Source organism: Lacerta agilis, chromosome 7 (assembly GCF_009819535.1).
Source record: "Lacerta agilis isolate rLacAgi1 chromosome 7, rLacAgi1.pri, whole genome shotgun sequence".
Lineage (NCBI taxonomy): Eukaryota > Metazoa > Chordata > Lepidosauria > Squamata > Lacertidae > Lacerta > Lacerta agilis.
Window position 1 is genome coordinate 53647340 of NC_046318.1, and position 20393 is coordinate 53667732.

At 40.0% G+C, this 20393-nt stretch overlaps 1 protein-coding gene across 1 annotated transcript in view; it reads left to right on the forward strand.

Moving 5' to 3' along the window:
• Positions 1 to 41: 41 nt before the first annotated feature.
• CSPP1 (centrosome and spindle pole associated protein 1) overlaps positions 42 to 20393 on the forward strand; it is a 57538-nt gene continuing 37186 nt past the window's right edge. The window contains exons 1-8 of the mRNA XM_033155342.1: positions 42 to 65; positions 5874 to 5991; positions 6860 to 6956; positions 13156 to 13253; positions 14669 to 14692; positions 15952 to 16032; positions 18180 to 18281; positions 18812 to 19119. Coding sequence (XP_033011233.1) covers positions 5890 to 5991; positions 6860 to 6956; positions 13156 to 13253; positions 14669 to 14692; positions 15952 to 16032; positions 18180 to 18281; positions 18812 to 19119 — 812 coding nt within the window. The 5' untranslated portion in view covers positions 42 to 65; positions 5874 to 5889. The remainder of the gene's footprint in view (positions 66 to 5873; positions 5992 to 6859; positions 6957 to 13155; positions 13254 to 14668; positions 14693 to 15951; positions 16033 to 18179; positions 18282 to 18811; positions 19120 to 20393) is intronic.

The following is a 20393-nucleotide window of genomic DNA, read 5'->3' on the forward strand; positions in this document are numbered from 1 at the left end:
CGGGAGGCGCTGCCGTAGCAGCTGTTTGACAACCCGCCGGCGGCTGGGCCTCTCCGGAGCGAGAGGTGAGTTTCGGGCGGGTTCCGAGCGGCTGCAGCTCCAAAGACCTCGGACGAGAGAGAGAGAGAGAGAGAGAGAGAGGCGCGCGCATCCGTCCGGTAACTTGGGTCGCTCTCTGGAGAGGGTTGGGAAGTGCGCGCAAAGCTGAGCGCATCCCTCTTCCCTGGGGGTGGAATATTCGCCCTAAGTAGACGAGGGTAGGGAAGGGGCGTCTTGGCGCGCGAGGGGCGGTGAAGGAAGTCCCCGCATGCATCCTTGGGGAGTTTGGGGCTCTCCTCGAGGGGCTTCGCTCTGGTAGGTGGGAGTTTTTGTGCGCGCAAAATCCTCTTTTTTTTTTTTTTGGAAGGGGGGGATGTTGCACCTTGAAGTCTTAGTCCTTGGTCTGGGAGTTGTGCCTTCCTGTAGAGAGGAGTGCAGACTAAGCGGGTCCAGGAGTGCGGAGAGGCCCCGGTTTTTGTTGTAATCTGGTTGCCTAACAACGCTGTATAGCTTCTTAAAGAGACCGACGCCCTGGGCAGGCGTGGAAGCTACAGTTGCTCTTTTCTTCCAAGCCTTTTCTTTCCTCAACCTCCCCTGCCTTCGATGTATCCTATGACTCGCTTTGTTGATGCCTGGAGATAGGAAAGGTTTCTGCTCTCGGGTATCTGTGGCGCCTTAAACATTTCGCATGGATGTGAAGAAGAGCTTCAAAGACGAAAATATGTAAAGTTACCAGGCCATGAACGAACAGCATCTGTTCCAGGGACTCTTCTTATGGACGGTCAAGACAGCTTTGTCATAAGCGTCTAGCTTTATGAATACCTCCCAAAATACATACAATGTGATTGTAAGTATGTTTACTCAGAAGTAAATGCGGCCGAGTGCAATGGTACTTACTAATAAGTGTAAAAGGGATTGTAACTTCAGTATTAAGGAATAGCTAGTGGTAGTGTGAAACGCTTTGAAAGCATTAAAGCCAACAAATAACATATCTGAAGGCCAGTGATCATTCTAGGTATTCCCACCATTTAGTGAATAGAAGTCTGTTTCATTTACAAACTGGTTTGCTAGTGAATCTGTTAGTCAGACTATTGCATATAGATTTCTTCAATGAGTGGTTTTGAGGCAATCTCGTTTCATTGTTACGGGCTGCAATAAATGTCTGTGAAAGGTGGCTTCTTGGCCTTAGTAACAAATAGGGGTTTTTACCAAGTAAAAATTGAGGTTGGGATGCATTTCCAATATATTCAGCACCAGTCTAGAAACAGGTGGGCCACTTGTTGAGTGTGCAGTGCAGGCTTTATAAATTTTGCTGCAGGGGGCAAAAGACTGCACTGCTGCTGCATCAGTTGAATTCAGTAGGGCTGTCTTATGAGCTGCCATGATTAAAATTGCAGTTCTCTCTTAACTAACACTTATTTACCTGGAAGTAAGCCCCGTTGAATGCTTGCTTCTGAGTAGACATGACTCAGGGCAGAATTATATTTGCTGCCACCTGGGGCATGTCCTCTAGCTCCAGCACTGCAGGTCTGTTAAATAACACTGGCATAGTTGGTTCATTATCTTCTGAAGCCACAGCTCCCTCTTTTTGTGATATCACTGCCAAAGCCATGGGCTAGTAAGTGAGGCTTTCCCTGTGGTGACATTGGTGGAACTAACTGTAGAAATCTCACAAAGGATATCTCCCACTGTCATTGACAATGCAGGCTGCTCTTTCAGTGACCTGACTGGACTGGTGAAAAAGCAAGTTGACCTTTTGTCACTTAGCATGGTTTATTTATGCCCAACAGGTAGATCACTGGACGTCTGTGGTAGATCACCAGAAGATCAGTGGATCCCCCCAAAGAAGCTAAAAAACTTTGGCTCCCCTAAAAAAGCTCAATATCTTTGTCCTGCACCCCTAAAATGACCCGAACCACCAAAAATAGGGCTTTCCTTCCTAAAAAAAGCTCGATGTTGCTTTCCTCTTCCCTAAAGAAGCTCAGCAACTTTTACATGAACCCCCCAAAAGCGGTTAGACCACTGCCAGTTTTTTTTAACTCTGAGAAGATCGCATTCTCTTGGAAGTTGGCCACCCCTGATTTAGAGCATTTTTACTCTGCTGTTCAGCCAAAAAGGCTTCCAGAGTAGCTTACATATTGTGGTGATGAAAAGCTCTGCTCTTGCCATTTTTCTAATAGTTCCATCTGACAGGGCATTTCTGGTGAATCCAGACCATCTCTGTTTGAAGGTCAAGTTCTCTCTGTGGTTCACTATTACTCGCTTGCCATATACTTTGACAACAATGCTGAAGTTTCTTTTGAAGTGCTGCACAAGAGGTTTCAATATAACCATCATACTGCTGCAGGGAGGCAGGAGAAGAGTTCTGTGAATTATTCACAATTATTCTGTGAACCGCCCTGAGACCCCCAGTTATAGGGTGGTATATAATTCAATAAACAACAACAACAATAATAATAATTACTTGGAGTGATTACTTAGACCAAACTATAAGATTGGCTTTATGTATTATCTGATGCTCATTGGCATTGAGATCTCAAATGGCTGCTTAGCTTGTGAGGGGAGAGTAACTGAGAATTTTGTCTCTCACTGATAAATTGGTAAACTTATGCTTACTTATTTACAGCATTTTTATACTGCACATTAATAAGTTACCTGGGTGGTAGACATTTTTAAAAGCATATAATATATAGACATATGAGCTTAACAAGTTAAAATAAAAGCTAAATAAAACCAGAAACGGAGAACACAAGAGTGCCCAAAGTCTAAAAAGCATCCAGCCATTATTTTAAAGCTGAACAGCCTGGAAAAATAAAGGTCTTCGCCTGGTGCTTAAGAATACTACAAACACGGCACCAGGCAAATCTCTGGGGGAAAACATTCCACACTTGAGGTGCCACGACTGAAAGTGGCATAGATAACTTCTTTACAATTTAAGAGTTTATGCTTAATTCTCAGTTTTAACTTGTATGCTTCTTAGGCTGCAGATATCCTGCTGGTGTTCTGATCCTTACACCAGCAAATTAGTACTGTACTTAGCTTTACAGGGGTGTAATAAAAGTCGCTTGCTGGGAAATAAGTGCAGTTGAATTTAATGGGATTTACATCTGAGTAGACATGCATGAAGATAGAAGCACTTGTAAAGATAATAGTGCTGGAGCATTTCCAGAAAGATTACTGCAAGATTTTTATTCATTTTCTTTACACAAACACATTACAGAATATCATGGAGTGATAGTAGCATCTTAACTGTACTTTCCTTAACAACGTAATTTGTAGAAGCAGTTTTTATTCTGTAGGTTTTTCTGTAGGATTCCTAGGGCTAATTAATATGTGTGACTGTGTAAGGCTTAGCAGGTGAGAATTAGCCCCGCCAGGCTCCTACACCCATTTGGCTTATGCTGTCGTTTTGGTTACACCACATCCACCTGTCCTACACACCTGACATTGTAAGCGCCAGGCAGGTAAGTGTCAGGCTCATCTAAAAGGGTGTTTGCAGACACCGCTGATTGGCTGTATCTGCAAAGTCCCATTCTGAAGTGCAGAATAAGATAGTTCTTTGATAGGGGTTTCTGAAGATGTATTGAGAAGCCCCTCTCAAACTGCTGTTTTCTGCAGCACTTTGACCTGAATGTTTGATCATGAGCTGATGGACAGGTCTTCATAGGCTGGTTCACAGCACAGAAGAAAATAGCAGGCAAAATAGGTTGGCTGATGTCGATTGACAAGTGAGTCCATGCACCTTTCAAACTTGTCCTGTGTAGGGAGATAACAATCTGTCCAACCAGTCCTGTTCTAAGGGCGTGTATTTTATCTGCATGCAAACTAATGTGATTAAGGATTTAGAGGACTGCAGAAGGGAACTTATTTTTAGCATTGATTGTCCTGTATCAGGAGGATTGTAATTGAATTATCCTAGAATGCAATTATTATTATTTGAACTTCCTGCATATTGACTTCATGTGAGAGAGTAACTGGTAAAGAAATAGTTATTACCTGTGGTACATATTCTTTGTGCACTTTTTCATATAGGAAAGCCATCACATGAGTAATCAAGTTAAAAGGTATGTGTGGGTTGCTGTTAAATTAGTATTGTATATTTATGACAGCAAACACTTCCATCAGTTTAACAATATCCATCGTTATTTCTTCTAAACCAATATGCTCATGATTCTGTGCAATCTCATGGAAGAGTGGGCCATTTTTACTGTTCAATGCTACATATTAAGGCACTACCTTTATTAGGCCAACCATGATGTAACACAAGTGTGCAAACTTTCTAGTTCCCCAGAATTCTTTCTCTGACTAGATTGTGAAAAAAGGCAAGAGGGAGAGGGGGAAAGGCTGTTATTCAAGCAATCTTTGTCTGCACCTGATAAAGAGTCATAAATGTGGGAGGAGGTAGCAAACGTTCAAATGAGGCCCTTTCAGGTGTTTTGCATGTATCAGATTGCAACCCAGACCTTCTGGGAAGGAGAAAACACATAATGATTGAGTTTCCATTTCTGCAAATACACAACCACCCCTTGCTACTTAGTTTTGCCTTCATCCTTAAGTGAAACACACATGTTCCTCTGATAGGTAGAGAATAATAATAAAAATGCAGTCATTATATAAAAATTGGTAGAGATCAAATATACCGGTAGCTGTTGTGCTAGGTGAAAAAGTCAACAAAACCCAAATTGGGTAGCTTTATCCGGTGGCTGGAGCGAATGCTCCCTTTAATAATAAAATAGCATCTTCAGGTGCTATAAAATCCTTTCCCTCCGGTTTAGGATCCTGCTGATATATGGCTAAATTTGGGGCTTTTTTCCATGTTACAAAAAACAAACAAACAAGCCAAGGTTAACTGTTGTGCCATAAGGAAAACTCCACAATATATATAATTAATAATAATAATAATTTATTATTTATACCCCGCTCATCTGGCTGGGTTTCCCCAAAACAATAGTCTATTAAACATTAAAAGCTTCTCTAAACAGGGCTGCCTTCAGATGTCTTTTAAAAGTCTGGTAGTTGTTTTTGTCTTTGACATCTGGTGCGAGGCCGTTCTACAGGGCGGGTGCCTGGTTCCCTGTAACTTCACTTCTCACAGTGAGGGAACCACCAGAAGGCTCTCTCAGCGCTGGACCTCAGAGTCCAGGTAGAATGATGGGGGTGGAGACGCTCCTTCAGGTATTAAGGCAATGCCTTTATTGAGCCAACCAAAATGTTATAAAGGCCTGTGAAATTCTAAATCATGGTACAGTTGGGGAAATGTAACTGCCAACTTTCACATGTCATTGTTGGAATAATTTGAACATAGTGAATTAGAAGCTCAATAATGATGCACGATGCTAGATGTGTATCATTAAAAATCATTAGTGTGTGTGAAGGCAAGCAGAAGGAAGGGTTAGAAGCTAGTTGGTACCTCCATCAATGAGGGAAATAATGGTAAGGCCTATTCCTGCGCTTATACTGCCTCTGGATTATAGTTTTGGAGTTCCTGGAAAAATGATTCTGCTGGGCTGCTGTTAAGATCTTCTGCTTGCCACAATTCAGTGTGGTTTTGTTTTGTTTTGTTTTAAGCAATCTTGTTTGGGCAGGCCTGTTGTCAATTTGTCCCGTTGACTATTCAGAAACCACATGTGTGGTTGGTTTGTGTTATAAGGCTGCAGTAAGATCTTGAAAAGAATGGATTATTTTAAAAGAGGCTGTATTTTTTTCCTGTCTCATTTGCACATTTCTGATTATCTCCAAGTAATTCAAAGTTCTTAATAAAGTAGCTCTTAGAAAAATTAATTTCTGTTGTTGAAAGTTGCATTTGATGGATCAATACCCTTACCCTATATCAATTCCAGAATTGAAAAAATGATGCCTGAGGACCTAGACCAATTCCTTGAAGAACAAAAAGCAAAGTTGGCACAAGACAAAGCAAAGCTTGACAATGATCCACCTTACATGGAAATGCAGGTAGGAAATTGATACATTATTTAAAAAAAGGATGAAAAATATTATGACTGTGCTCCTATATGTAAACATGTCTGGAAGATAGTGTTTTCATCAGTGGTAATCCCTCTTTAGAAAATGCTAGGGAAATTCTGAAGCCCCTCTGTTGCATCGCAATGCAACCTACAAACTAAAACAAGGTGGTCAAATCTCTGGCTCTCCAGATGTTATTGGACTCTTGACTTCCGTCAACCTCAGCTAGCATGGCCAACAGTCATGGATGGTGCGTTATAGTGTAGGGCCACAGGTGCCACATCCCTGAACTAAATACCGTAGTACCTTGGTTCTCAAACACCTTGGTACTCAAACAACTTGGAACCCAAGCAATGCAAACCCAGAAGTAAGTGTTCCTGTTTGTGAACTTTCTTCAGAAGCCGAATGTGCTCTGTTTTGAGTGTTATGCTTCCAATTTGAGTGCCACACTTCCGTTTTGAGTGTTACGCTGAGGTCTGTTTTTGCTATTTATTTTGCGTTTTTATTTTTGCAGCTTTTTTGTTTTGTTTTTGTGACTGTGTGGAACCCAGTTCAGCTACTGATTGATTGATTGATTGATTGATTGTGTGACTGCAGTGCAATGTTTATTGCTTTCATTTTATGGATTAATGGTCTTGTTAGATAGTAAAAATCATGTTAATGTGCTGTTTTAGGGGTTGTTTTTAGAAGTCTGGAATGGATTAATCCATTTTGCATTATTTTCTATGGGAAAGTGCACCTTGGTTTTGGAACGGACTTCCAGAACGGATTAAGTTTGAGAACCAAGGTACTCCTGTAATGTTATTATAGTGACAGCATGTTAATTCTGTCTGCCTTATGCTTTTTTTTTCCTTTTCAGAACAAAAATGCAGAGAAGCTTTCTGAGACCAGCAAAATGTTAATAGCCATGGCTAAAGAAAACATTCCACCAAATAGTCAACAGACTAGTATACATGGTATTTGCAATTTTAAAAAAATGCTTATTGTATTACATTAAGAGAGAACATTACCGTATTTACTGTCACTTTATTTCCTAATGTAGTCACCTAACTACTCAAAGTCAAATATATGTAAGTGGTGGTCCTTTCCACCAATGTGAAGCAGGGAAAGAGAACTATGCACATGGTACTATATACTCATAATAAGAAACTGCAACAGAGCTAATAGTATATCTTTTCTTGACACAGAGGGGTTCCTGTGCAGCTGGGTAGTGTTTTTGGAGAGATACGGTTTCTGATGCAATATGGCTTTACTGATACTGTGTTATGAAACACAGTTGCATTTAGTTGTAATGGCAGGTCTTTGAGTGTTCCTTGCATAATCATGCTAAAGTATTATGGCCCGCCTTCTTATCTTGGTTGCCTTTCTTTTCATAAACTGCAATAGCTGAAATTCCTTACTCAATGGATAAAATACAGTCTGAATATACCCTTGGTGTTCAGTAAATACTTAGAGGCACATACGAAATGGAGGATATACAGCTTTTAATATCTTTGAAATGAAGTTGTTTTTATAGTCTTCTTTCACAGCATTAAGTTCTTTAAATTAGAAAGATTGCACTTTTCATTGGCATTGCCTCTTTCATGTGCATTACTTTGCTTTCTTCAAAATATATAAATATTCTAGTTGCCTATATTGCATTTCCCAGCCTCTGCATTTTCAGGTGTCTCTTTTTCTCAGTAGCTTACTCTCTGCTTGTTTTTCCTCTGCAATTTCCATCCGCATATGCACCAATTCCTTTTTCATTTTGGGCTTAGGGAGAGATACCTCCTACAGAGGGTTCTTGCAGCAAGTTTATCGTTGCTTAGCAACACCTTCCGTCTCTCTCAGCATGTAGTTCTATGCTGCTTAAATTTAATTTATTCTCATACATGCTGTCATGCTGCTATTTTTTGTGGCTTCCATCTGTGATCAAGGTCCCCCCCCCCCATCTTGGTAGTGACATTTGAGCTTGCTATATAAATGTCCATGGAAATGGGTATTGAACTAATTAGAAACTGAAATCGCAGACCCTATGCTTAGGTGAGGAAGGTAATGTTAAAGTAGACCTTTGCTTAAGTTCTGGGTTCATTCTTTCAGAAAGCAAAGTAAGAGCCATGTTGCTTCATATCAAAGCAGTTGGGTTTTCAAATTCAGATAGCAGAAGTACCAGCACTCTAGCTGAGGAAAACACGGCCTGTCTGCAAGTTATAACATCAGTAGTACCTTAGATCGATACTGAGGCTGGCATTATGCATTCCCTTTTGCTTGGCAAGCTCTGTCACTCAAAAGGCAGATTGAAGCTCTTTAAACAAATGGTTAGGGGGTACTCAAGGGCACGCAGTACCGGCATCTCGTTTTGTTGTTGCTAAAAAGTGTAGCAGTTACTGTACCATCACTTCATGGTGTGTGCTGGCACCTATTTTTCTACAAAAAAGCACTGCAAACGGTACTTAGTAATTAACTTTAAGTCCCCTTAATAGATAATGTTTTGTTTAAAGTTTGCAAACAAAGCCCTACAGCTGATTACGACTGTGAGAATCCCCTTCTAAGTCTTTGGGCCTTGAAGCTGTCTCCACTGTTTATCCAAGACAAGGCTACAAGATGGTCTGATCAATGACATTCAATAGCTAGATAGTAACTTGAATATGTGTGTCATGTAGCAAACAGGTAACATGAGCCACTGAAACTTGGTGGCTAAAGATGTGGATTCGGCAGCTTTCCGTTCAAATATTGATTCTGGCACGGACTTGCTTTGTGTAGCTTTTGGCAAGTCACTTTTGGGTGCCAGTTCTTCATCTGACCAAATGAATAAGACACTGACCTACGTTGCAGGAATGTTTGGGCAAAACACAATATATTGTGTATGTTTAGAAGTTAAAAGTTACAGATAAAGGATACTTCTGCTACTAAGAATTTGAGAGACATGAACCCAGAGTCATACATCTAGGATAAAAGTGTCTTCACACTTGCTGAAAAGTGGCTACTGAAAATACATGGAATTAGGTATTTAGACCATAGCAGACAATGTCCTTTCAGATGGGGAAATTAAGCTAAGGAACCTGCTTCCAGGTTTGCTCTGCCTTAATGGAGGCAGCCCCCACAACAGCGGGAGTTCGTTGGCGAAGAGGAAAGCCCAAGGATGATTGAGGGTAATCATCCTTGCAAATTCCCCCCAGGGACAGGGGGAATGGGTTTCACTCGCAGTTCGTCTTGGTACCTGACTCTTGCTCTGGCATGGAATGCAGAGGCCAGGAAGGCACTGAGTGCAAAAGCACTTCGCCTGCCGAAAACCACTACTGCCATTAAGAAGCAGAGGTTCTCCTGTTAACTAGAGCTTAATTGGACTAAAGTACAGGCACATGCTAGAAGAGATGAGATCACAAACTGCGGAACAAACCAACTGCAAGGACTTTAAGGTGCAGAAGATGGTGGAATTGAAAACTAATAAAAAATTATTATTAATCTAAGCCTCTAAGGAACCAATGAGTTGCCCAATGGTTCTAACTAACACTACAATCCTGCCTTCCCTCTCTTGAAATGAGAGCCATTAATATCAGCCAAAGAAAGTAGAGAGAGAGATTTGCCAGAAAAGGAAACCTTATATTAAATATTGACAATATTGACTGGTGGTAGGAGGGTTTGTTTAACCCATTTTCCTGCTGACACCCCCCCCACCCTCCTAAGCTGCTTTTCCTTCCTGCAGGAGAAAATCCTCTCTGCTGTAAAAGGGCTCCTTGGTTGAAGTAGAATGGTTATACTGTATCTTAGTTCCTCCAGCACTGTCATTTGTTATGATGAAATTCTTCTGCCACATAGCTGCATATGCTATAAAAGCCAGAAGAGTTATCTTGCTCACTTCTTCCTGCCTGTAAAAATCTCCCAATGACTCAGCCATTTGGAATTAAATTTAGTGCAAGCTGGTCCTATTTTTTTCACTTTTGAAAGACTAATAGATAAGCTTAGTAGTCTGAGAAATAGCGCTTAATCTAGTGGTACACTTTTACTGTAAATGTTCAAGTTTAGATTTATGTGCCAATATGTTGACAGTAATCTGACAGTAGGTTAAATGACATCACTATAAATGACCTTAAAATAACAATTAAGTGTTGCTCACTCTCAGAGGCCACTGAGGAAACACCATGACAGCACCAAAAAATGTATGTCTTCCATATTTATTTTTTCATCTGTAAGCTGTTGTATGTTAGGATATAAGATACATGCTGGCTACAGCTGATGGAAGTTTTAGTCCTAAAGTTCTGGAGGGCACTAGCTTGGGATGACTGGATCAAACTAATGGTTGTCTAGCTCTGTGTTGTATTTTCTGTCAGTGGCCAGCTGGGTGCCTATGAGAATCTCACAAGTTGGGCATGATGGTGATATCCTCCTTCTGTTTGTTCTAGCAGTTGGAATCTACAGTCATACCTCTTCTTGCAAACGCTTCATGTTGCATTTTTTCGAGTTAAGAACGCGCCGCACGCGCAGACGTGTTCTGCGCGGTTCGCGCATGCGCAGAAGCGCTCTATCGCGCTTTGCGCATGCACAGAAGTGCCGCTCTGGTTACGGACTTTTCAGGGTGCGAATGGCACCCCGTAACAGATCGTGTCTGCAACCAGAGGTACCACTGTAATGATAAACCACCTCTGTCATTGGGAGTTCCACTTAGTGGATGTTAACACTTTTATGCCATACTTCAACAATCTATATTAGAAAAAAAATAGCAACTAGCATATTCCACTGACTAATGCAGGGCTGACAACGTAAACTAGGTACTACATGTGATGCTACTTACTAGTCAAGATTGTTCTCAGCTTCAGTTAGCTAAATATTTCTTCTACATTCTTGCCATTGTACATATCTCTCTGCCTTTCTGTCAGCTGCAATGATCTGTTATAGGGTTACCTTTGGTTGAAATAGTCCTATGATGTCACAAACAACAAACTCATGCAAAGGATGCTGCCATTTTTGTTACCACAGTATAATGTGCATTATGAGGTGCAAAAATTAAATTGTTGCCCTGAAGTGCATTATCATGTGCCCTCAGTTGCATAGTTTCCATGAACCAGAATAGAGATGGGGAACTTTTTTGCCTTCCATATATTGCTGTCTCCATCCACCATGGCTAACGGTCAATGATTATGGGGGCTGTAGTCCAACAACATATGGAGGACTATAGGATCTCCATCCCTGAACTCGAACTTTGTTTGATGGCAAAACATGTTCAAAATTATATATAGGTCTAAAGGTTTCAGCCTTTGAAAATACTCTGCAAATTCCACTGTTGAAACATGAACTAACTTTTAGACAACTACGTATTTCATTCATTTGGAATTATCTCAGTGATTAGCTCAGCTTCTATTTTCTTTAAAGTAATACTGCTGTTTGGTTCCTTGGAGTGTTATTGTAAGGTGTTTCCTTTTTTATTGGATACAGTTAGATCAGCATACATTGATCTAATAAGGTGTTTCATTCAACCCACACTTTCCTTCCAGATAAATATACTGTTCTGAGTTTCACTGCTTCTTAAAGAAAATAGCAATTGAAATTTACATAGTTTAATCCTAGGTAGCTTTAATCACTCCTCTTTCACTGCTTTTTGTGGCCAGCTTCCATTGCTTCACAACTCTCAAGATTTCTTTAGTGACTTTGAAAGGGGGAAATGTAAGAACATAAGAAGACCCTGCTGGATCAGGCCAGCAAGCCAGTTCTCATAGTGGCCAAGCAGATGTCTATGGAAAATCCTCAAGCAGGACCCTAGCACAAGAGCACTCTCTGCTCCTGCGGTTTCCAGCAACTGGTATTCAGGATCATACTGCCTCTGACTGTGGAGGCAACACAGCCATTGTGGCCAGTAGCCATTGACAACCTTATTCTCCGTGAATGAGAATTAGGCATTTGTCATAACCATGTGAAAAGTTGCTTTTGGGGTTTTATTGAAGGGCAAATATTGCTTTAGGTTTACATGTTCTGATTGATATGCTTTGGGAGTTCTGCCAGATGCGTATTCACTGTGAAATAGAATCACATATGTGGCTTAAGAAATAAGTCTGATAGTGTCCAACTAAGTTTCATTCAGAATAAACCTGTTGAAATTAATGAACATGGCCAAGTTGGGTCCATTAATGTGTCTACTCCGAGTATAATTTATTTGAATACTGCCCTTTAAGTATATCTCAAAAATAATATCGCAGATATACACAAGCTTGCTATTTCCATCATCCAGCTAGAGTTGCCAACCTTTAGTCACATTTTTTTGGTAAGTGCCTGTCAAGAGATAATCTTGTCAGGTTTTTCACCTTGGATAAGAATGCATTCCCTTCTTTCTCTTTCTGAAGCTGCATGCAGATAAGATTAGGAAGGGGATACATGTACTGGGGGTTCAGCTATGGAATAAGAGACAGCAAATGTCAGAACTCTGGTACTGTTTGGGGAGGAGCACAGTTTACAATTGCCTTTTATGTTAGGCAAAATTATTTTGTACCATTGAGCAATATATACTGTACTTTGTATTGATTAATGGGCAGGCCTTGTAGTTAATTGGTGGTAAAGGTAAAGGACCCCTGACAGTTAAGTCAAGCCGCAGCCGAAGACGACTCTGGGGTTGTGGCGCTCATCTTGCTTTACAGGCAGAGGGAGCCAGCCTTTGTCCGTAGACAGTTTTTCTGGGTCATGTGGCCAGCATGACTAAGCCGCTTCTGGCGAAACCAGAGCAACACATGGAAATGCTGTTTACCTTCCCACCGGAGCGGTGCCTATTTACCTACTTGCACTTTTTGGCGTGCTTTCGAACTGCTAGATTGGCAGGAGCTGGGACCGAGCAACAGGAGCTCACCCCATCACGGGGATTCAAACCGCTGACCTTCTGATTGGCAAGCCCAAGAGGCTCAGTGGTTTTAGACTACAGTGCCACCCGCGTCCATAATTGGTGGTAGAGACTGTCTTAGTTCTCTTTTTCTTTTCACCTAACAAGGCCAGGCTAAATTGGAGTTTTTTTGAGAGCACAGTGCTGCTTTGAACTTGGATTACAAGTTCCTAATCACCAGTGAAAAGTCCTTTTGTTACATAGAAATTCAATTCGTTATCTTTGAATGCTGTCCTTGGTGTCCCGTCTGCCACACATGCACATCCACATTGTTTGCATAGCTCATGCCTATGTTCTGAAATGCTTACTTGCAGATTATGGCTTAAGCTTGCCTCTCGGGGAAGAATATGAAAATAAAAAGCACAAATTGAAGGAGGAGCTTCGACAAGACTACAGGCGTTACCTTTCTCAGGTAAAGGACTTTATATCTGATTAAATTTCCGGTGCTAACTGGCAAAGTGAAAAGTACACTTAAGATGGCATTTGCTAAGAACCGGAGATATACTAATTTCTAGAATTTATTGCTGCGGCTTATTTTGCACATTATTTAATCCCAACATTGTGCTAGGTGCTGTACAGAACATACATGACAAGAAGCTCTTGGAATAGATTAGTGGAAGAGGGTTTTCAGGAGATTTGGTGGAGGAAAAGTAGGTGGCCTGATGAACAGGGCAAAGCTGTCTCTTGGACAAAGGGAATAACATAGTGTTAGCAGAAGGGTAGGGGGTTAAAAAATGGAAGACCTCACTGATGGGGACCACACAGTCACTGGGTGGGGGCTTCTGGGTGGAGAGAACCACAGCCAGTGCTGCAGCGTAAGTAATTGTAGGAATAGTTGTTATAAAAGGAAATGCAGAACACCTAGCATCATTGAAACAAAGGAGAACATGCTGAGAAATACCACATATTTTGTGTGTAGACTGATTGGAGGACTGAAACCTGCGGAAGGTGGAAGATGTAGAAGGGTTGCTGAAAAGGAACCGGAGTTGTGTGAGGCCAGGAGAGGACAATGCCTTGAAAGCAAAGGAGGACAGGTTGTTGATGCCAAAAGTGCTAGGTCAAGGAGAAGGAAGCAGTTGGATTCTTAGCATAAGCTTTGAAAAGAACAATTTCATTGCACTGAAACATAGAGCGGATCAGAGAGCCAGATGTCAAAGTGCAGGCAAAAAGGATAGATTATAGGAATAGGAATAATTTATTATTGGCCAAGTACATTTTCCAGCATACTTGGAATTTGTTTCGGCTACATTGCAATGTAAACATACAGACACTGTTCCTCTCACAATACAAACAAGCAAAGAAACCCCACCCATATTTTACCTCCCCTTAAGCTATACAACTATGAATTTAACAATTTAATGGCACAAGGGAAAAAACTATTCTTGTGCCTGGCCGATTTTGTATATGAAGTCCTGTAGCGACGTCCAGATGGAAGTAAATCAAGCAGATGATGACCGGGATGTAAAGGATCTGCTAAAATTCTCTCTGCTCTCTTCCTAACTCGGGTAGCATAAATTGTCTCTATATATCTGAGGTTAATAAATGAAGGCTGATGGGAAAATTCAGTGATTGTTTTCTCCAATTTATACTGATTTGGGATATTACCGTATATATTCTCAGTAGAGATTTAAAGGTCAGCAGAGTAGATAAATATATTTCAGAAGCATTTTAATGTACATGTTCAGAATCTGCTGCTCAAGAATCAAAAACTATTTTTCTGAAATAGTTTTAAATGCACACATGCCACTCTGAGCAGTGAGTGAGATTGTAATGAAACGGATTTTGATAGGATGTTCTTTATGAATAGTCTGTTTTCCTGACTTTTAGGGTATTTCACAGACAAAAAAGAAGGTAGGGTGCTTGCATCATGCTACTCTTCAAATTAATATAACATTGTGCTTGGTTGTAAATTGCTAATGAAAAGTTTGGGGGTGAAAATCAGTCTTTGTGCTTTCCTGTGCTCTGTGAGCTGCCTCATCACAAGATAATTATGCATAATTTCCATTAATGTCATCTTACCAGATTGTCTTTTCCTTTGATTTCACTGCTCAATTGATAGTCCTCTTCATTAGCTTTAATTTAATGAATGTTTGCTACACAGCATGCTAATATCAAGGAATCCCTGTACAGTGGAACCATCAGTTTGGGCTAATTTAAATGATTAATTTTGGAATGCTCTTAAAAAGAGAGCCTTATTATTCAATTATAACTTATTGGAATTCCATCTTGGATTTACCCGCCTACGCTGAAAAATTTCCAATAAGATGGAAACATATAATAGTGGTAAAAAAGAAACTGCAATCCTCTGCACACTTTCAGGAGAGTAAATCCCATTGTATACCCTGGGACTTATTTCTGATGAAACTTGCATAAGATTGTGCTGCATGTTACTCAACTTGATGGTGTCTCTTGTTATTAACTTCTCTTTTTAAAGTTAAGCTACAAGTGGTGTACCACAAATACAACATTTTCTGTTTGGAGCTTCAAAGTATGCATTAAAAAAACCCCGCAATAGCATGTTTTATTTTTCTATTCACTAGATTCTTTGTGTGTGCAATAACCATGATTTAGATTAAAATGAGTGGTGGAATAATAAAATACTGGGTCACAATATGTGCAGATCGTAGGACAGTACTACTCAAGTCAATTTTGGTAGTTTCATGATGATGCATTGGCCCATAGTTAGGTTACTGCTCTCAGTATAAGTAAAAAAAACCACCCTGTATTTTGCTGAAATAATTGGGTTGTATAAATTGGCTCTGTGATAGAAATTATTTGAGATTAATTTAAAAGGTTGTATCTAACAGTGTTGCTCAGTATGGCTTCCACCAGTGGAACAAGGAAGGAAGTAATTTTGGGCAATTTCCCAAGATTTGATTTCGGGGCCTGGGCATGGATGGAACAACAGAGAAGAGGTGAACTGGGGAGAGGGGCGGGGAGGTTTCCCTTTTGCTGATGGAACTGTTACTGTAAACTGAATAAGTGGCACCATTGGATACAATGCATAATACATAGCAAGGCTGAATTACCTTAAAATATATATTTATTAAATTATTTGGCATTGTCCGTATCAGATCAATGCATTTAGTCATTGGTTTTCTCTTGTGCAGAAAAAATACCTTACATCAGGTGAAGTTGACCCACATACTCAGGGGCTATCACTTCCTATTGGTGACAGGAGGTCTGCTAAGGTAGGTGCACAAAAACTCAGTAAATACTACATGGTGTTTGCAGCTTAATATATAGAATTTCCACACCTGTGAAAACTGAAGCTTTTGTATGATGTACCTTAGCAGGCCACCTGCAAAAGGTTCTAATTAGATGCTGCTGGAGAAAGTACAGCCCTTTACTTGCAGTGCAGTCCCTAACCTGAAAACTACTGGCTGACTGGAGTTATGAAGCAGTGGAAGTGCCTCACTGTCAGAGGGGCAAGTTCACGATGGAGGAGGCCCCCACTATACCTGAGGACAGCTTTGTGGGTGTAGAACAGGCTTCCTCAAACTCGGCCCTCCAGATGTTTTGAGACTACAATTCCCATCATCCCTGACCACTGGTCCTGCTAGCTAGGGATCATGGGAGTTGTAGGCCAAAAACACCTGGAGGGCCGAGTTTGAGGAAGCCTGGCCTTTAGGTTGGTTGGTTGGTTCGTTGGTTGGTTGGTTGCAGTAGCCAGAGTTAGGCTCAACAAATTCGGCATAACAAATTCTCCTCCATGTTGGAACCAAGGGATGCAATGCAGGGGGAGGAGTGGCTTAAAAAAGAAAAGAAGGAACAATTAAAAAAGAAACAACAAAAATGGATGGGGAGAAGTAAATGCTTTCTTACCTCCACCTTGCGCTTCAGATTGTGGTATGGATGTGTTGCTAGACTAGCTGTCATGCCTTGCCCCCTCCACTGTCCCGACCCTACCCACCCGCCTGGTGTGTGGATCTCTTATTGGTTCTGTAGAACTGTTCAAATCAGTTAGAATGCTGCCTTGATTTCAGTCCAGAAATGAAATATTTTTTGAATCTCTGTTGGATTGGAACTTTTTTTTAGAGGTGGAACTTGTGACAGAATGTTGCAATGTGGAGTGCTCTTGTTTAGGACACTACATTCCATTTTCTCACCCCCCCACCTTTTCTGTCTTTTCCTCTCAACACCATTCTGTAGCTCCTGAATACGCTCAGTTCTTATTGAGCTATTTTGGGCGCTCTCTCCCTGTTCCTGTTGGCACCTCCCTCTTACTCCTAAGATTGTGCTGTTTTGGCTGTTATAAGCACCAGCACTCTGAAAATTGAGATAAATAGTACAGTACATCTGTTGTGCAAAATATTTATCTTAATTTGTATTGTTTCTGTGGATCGTCTTATACCATATCTCATCCGCAAAGTCCTCTTGGATACTTGGCCTTTTGACATTTAACAGCTGGTGAGAATGCCAGATATTGGGTACTCCTCATAAAGAGAAACTCTAGTTTATTCTCCTGCTCTAAGGAAGAAACCTCCACATACTGTTTCATATTAACTGGGTAATTTTCACCTTGCAGATTTAGTTATGCATGTCACCCAAACAAATTGTCTGTATTTCGGAGTTCTCTGTACTATTATTTCTGTAGCATCATCCACATACATACAAATTATAAGAGGATAGGTCCCTTCTCCAATGGACTACCAATCTAGTTAAATGGAAAGCTGTAATTTTTTTTAGGGAAAGCATTCTTCAGTCTGGTTCTTAATCATATTGATTTTATTTCTTTACTGCTAAACAAAGTAAAGACTATTTAATTTGTTACTCTCTGGTATTAATGCTAAATCACGTTCCTTAGTTCTGGTTGGAGGATCACTTGTGATTCAGATATTTTTAGAAGCTTCTTTTTTAAAAAAAACCAACAACCCTACTTGTTTATTTTCCAATCATAAGATATAAAATCAACAACAGTAAGCTTATTTACAATAAAATGTGAGATACAAAATCAAATATTGTTGTACAGTGTGCATTAGCATACCATTGACTGTGTTTTAGTATTTTTATTGATCTCTTGGTACTTTTAAGTTTTGAAAAAGAATGAAGTGTTGGCTTTGCTTAAATTGAAGTGTCATAAGTTTACATGCTAGAAGATATCAAAGTTTAGCATATTTGAAACACGAACTAATACACCATGTGTGAAAAGAGAAACGTTAATCAAAAGAGCCGAAATGCTTTTGCAACACCTTCTTTCTAAGCCAGAGTTTCATATGTACTACTGTACTAATAAAACGTTGCAAACAGTATAAGAAGCATCATTTTATTATCATCCTGTGTCTGTGGTGTTTAGAACCTTTTGTAGATCCAATACGCTTTCCAATATCTGTTCTAGGACAGGTTAAGACTTGAAAGAAACAAAGAATACAATCAGTATCTCAGGGAAAGAGAAGACTGGAATGAAAGGTTAAGAAGAGTAGGGAAGAAGCACCCAGAGGTAAACCACAGACAGAGATTCTCAACTCTTTCACTGTTCACAAACCCATTATTTAGACTTTAAATACAGAATTATTCTGGGCATGGCACGGAATGGGCAGGCTAATATTTATAGCTTGTTGAAATATAAAATTAATCCTGTTTTTTACTCTTAAGATTTTATCCAGAAGATGCTGCATGTGTCACATCCCTTAACACTGTCATTGTTATCTTCTTTCCCTTTTTTAGCTCTATGAAAATGGGGGGGGGGGGGAATAGATAAAAATACCCAGATGCAGTGAAGATGTGGCCCATCATGCTATCCTGCTTTCTTTGCATTTATGTATTTATTTTAGTCAGTTAAAATAACAGCATCGATTCTGATATTCACTACAGAACCCACTGCAATATTGCCATTTAATAAGTGGCAGTAACATTATGCAGCCTAATTTAAAGCCTGCTTTTCTGGGTTGGCATTGAAATGGCTTATTAAAATCGCAATGATTAAAGGCTTCCTTTTTGTTTAGCTTTAAAAATGTTTTGTGTTAACAGCATGACACAGACACACACAAAAGAGGCATTGCTGTTACCAGATCCCAGCCAGCATTACACACCCCAGCATTACAGCCACCAATAAGAGATGAAGAATTCTTCAAGAAAGATGCCTGCACATCTACAGATACCTTTGAAGAGCTGCCAGACAAGAGACAATCAGTAGATCAACACCACAAACCAAATAATGACGTTGGACATGGGGACACCCTGTTGCACAAACAACTTGATGAAGTATTGAACATTTCCAGCAGAAAGCACCAAAGGCTGGATAGCAAACCTGATACCTTTTCTAGAAGGCATCACAGGTTTGTTTGTTTGTTTTTTTTTTTTTTTTTTAAATATAACTTTATTGATTAAAAGAGAACACACATTACATCTTATACATTTCCATAGTACCATACAACATCGTTGATCTCATCCCATTCCCGTTATTCCCACCCTCCCCACCCCCCCATATCCCTCTGACTTCCCTCCAGCACTCTATCGACTTCCTTAAAGCTATATACATCTTATTTGTACATTCCTACTTACTTATTTATACCTTATTTGTACATTCATAATTACTAAATTGTTCTATACTTCTTTTATTAAATCTTTCGATAAATTTGTTAATCCTAGAATTCCTTCATACCCATTTATTCCAAGCATATTAGCACTTCTTTCTTTGAGCAGTATTTTTCCATATACTCTTCATAGCATTTCCATTGTTCTTTCAACTTTTGGTGTGTTTGGTTTCTTATTGCTGCTGTTAACTTTGCCATTAGTAAATACTCATTTAGCTTACTTAACCACTCATTCTTTGTTGGTACCTGTTCTGTCTTCCATTTTGCTGCTATCACCATCCTGGCGGCGGTGCTAGCATACAGGAAAACACTTTCCTTTCCTTTTGGTATTTGGTCATCTAATAAACCTAGCAGATAAACCTCTGGTTTCTTTACCATTGTTTTTTGCATCATTTTTGTTATTTCAGTATGTACCATCACCCAAAAGGTTTTTATATTCTCACATTGCCACCACATATGTAGTAGCGTCCCCACCTCTTTCCCACATCTCCAGCACAGGTTGGACTTCAATTTGTAAATACTTGCGAGTTTCACGGGGGTCAAATACCATCTGTAGTGCATCTTAAAAATTTTTTCTTTAATATTGTATGAAGCCGTAAATCTAATATCCTTTCCCCACAGTTTCTCCCATTGTTCCAAATTTATTGCATATCCCAGATCTTTGGACCATCTTAGCATTGCCTCTTTAACCTCTTCTCCCATTAAATCCCACTCCAGTAACAAATTATATGCGCCCGAAAGTACTTTTTTGTTATTTTTGATCACCACACTTTCAAATTTGGAAGTTTCCTTTGAAAAACCTTTCTTTATGTCTACCGTAAACATACTATTCAATTGTATATACTGCCATCTGTCAATTCCGTACTCTCTTAGTTCCTCATATGATTTTAATTTGTATTTACCTTCCTGATTTTCTATTAACTGTCTATATGTCGGCCAAATTTTATTTATATTTAATCTTTTCCTAGCGATGGCTTCTATCGGGGATACCCACCATGGTGTTTGCATTTCCGCAT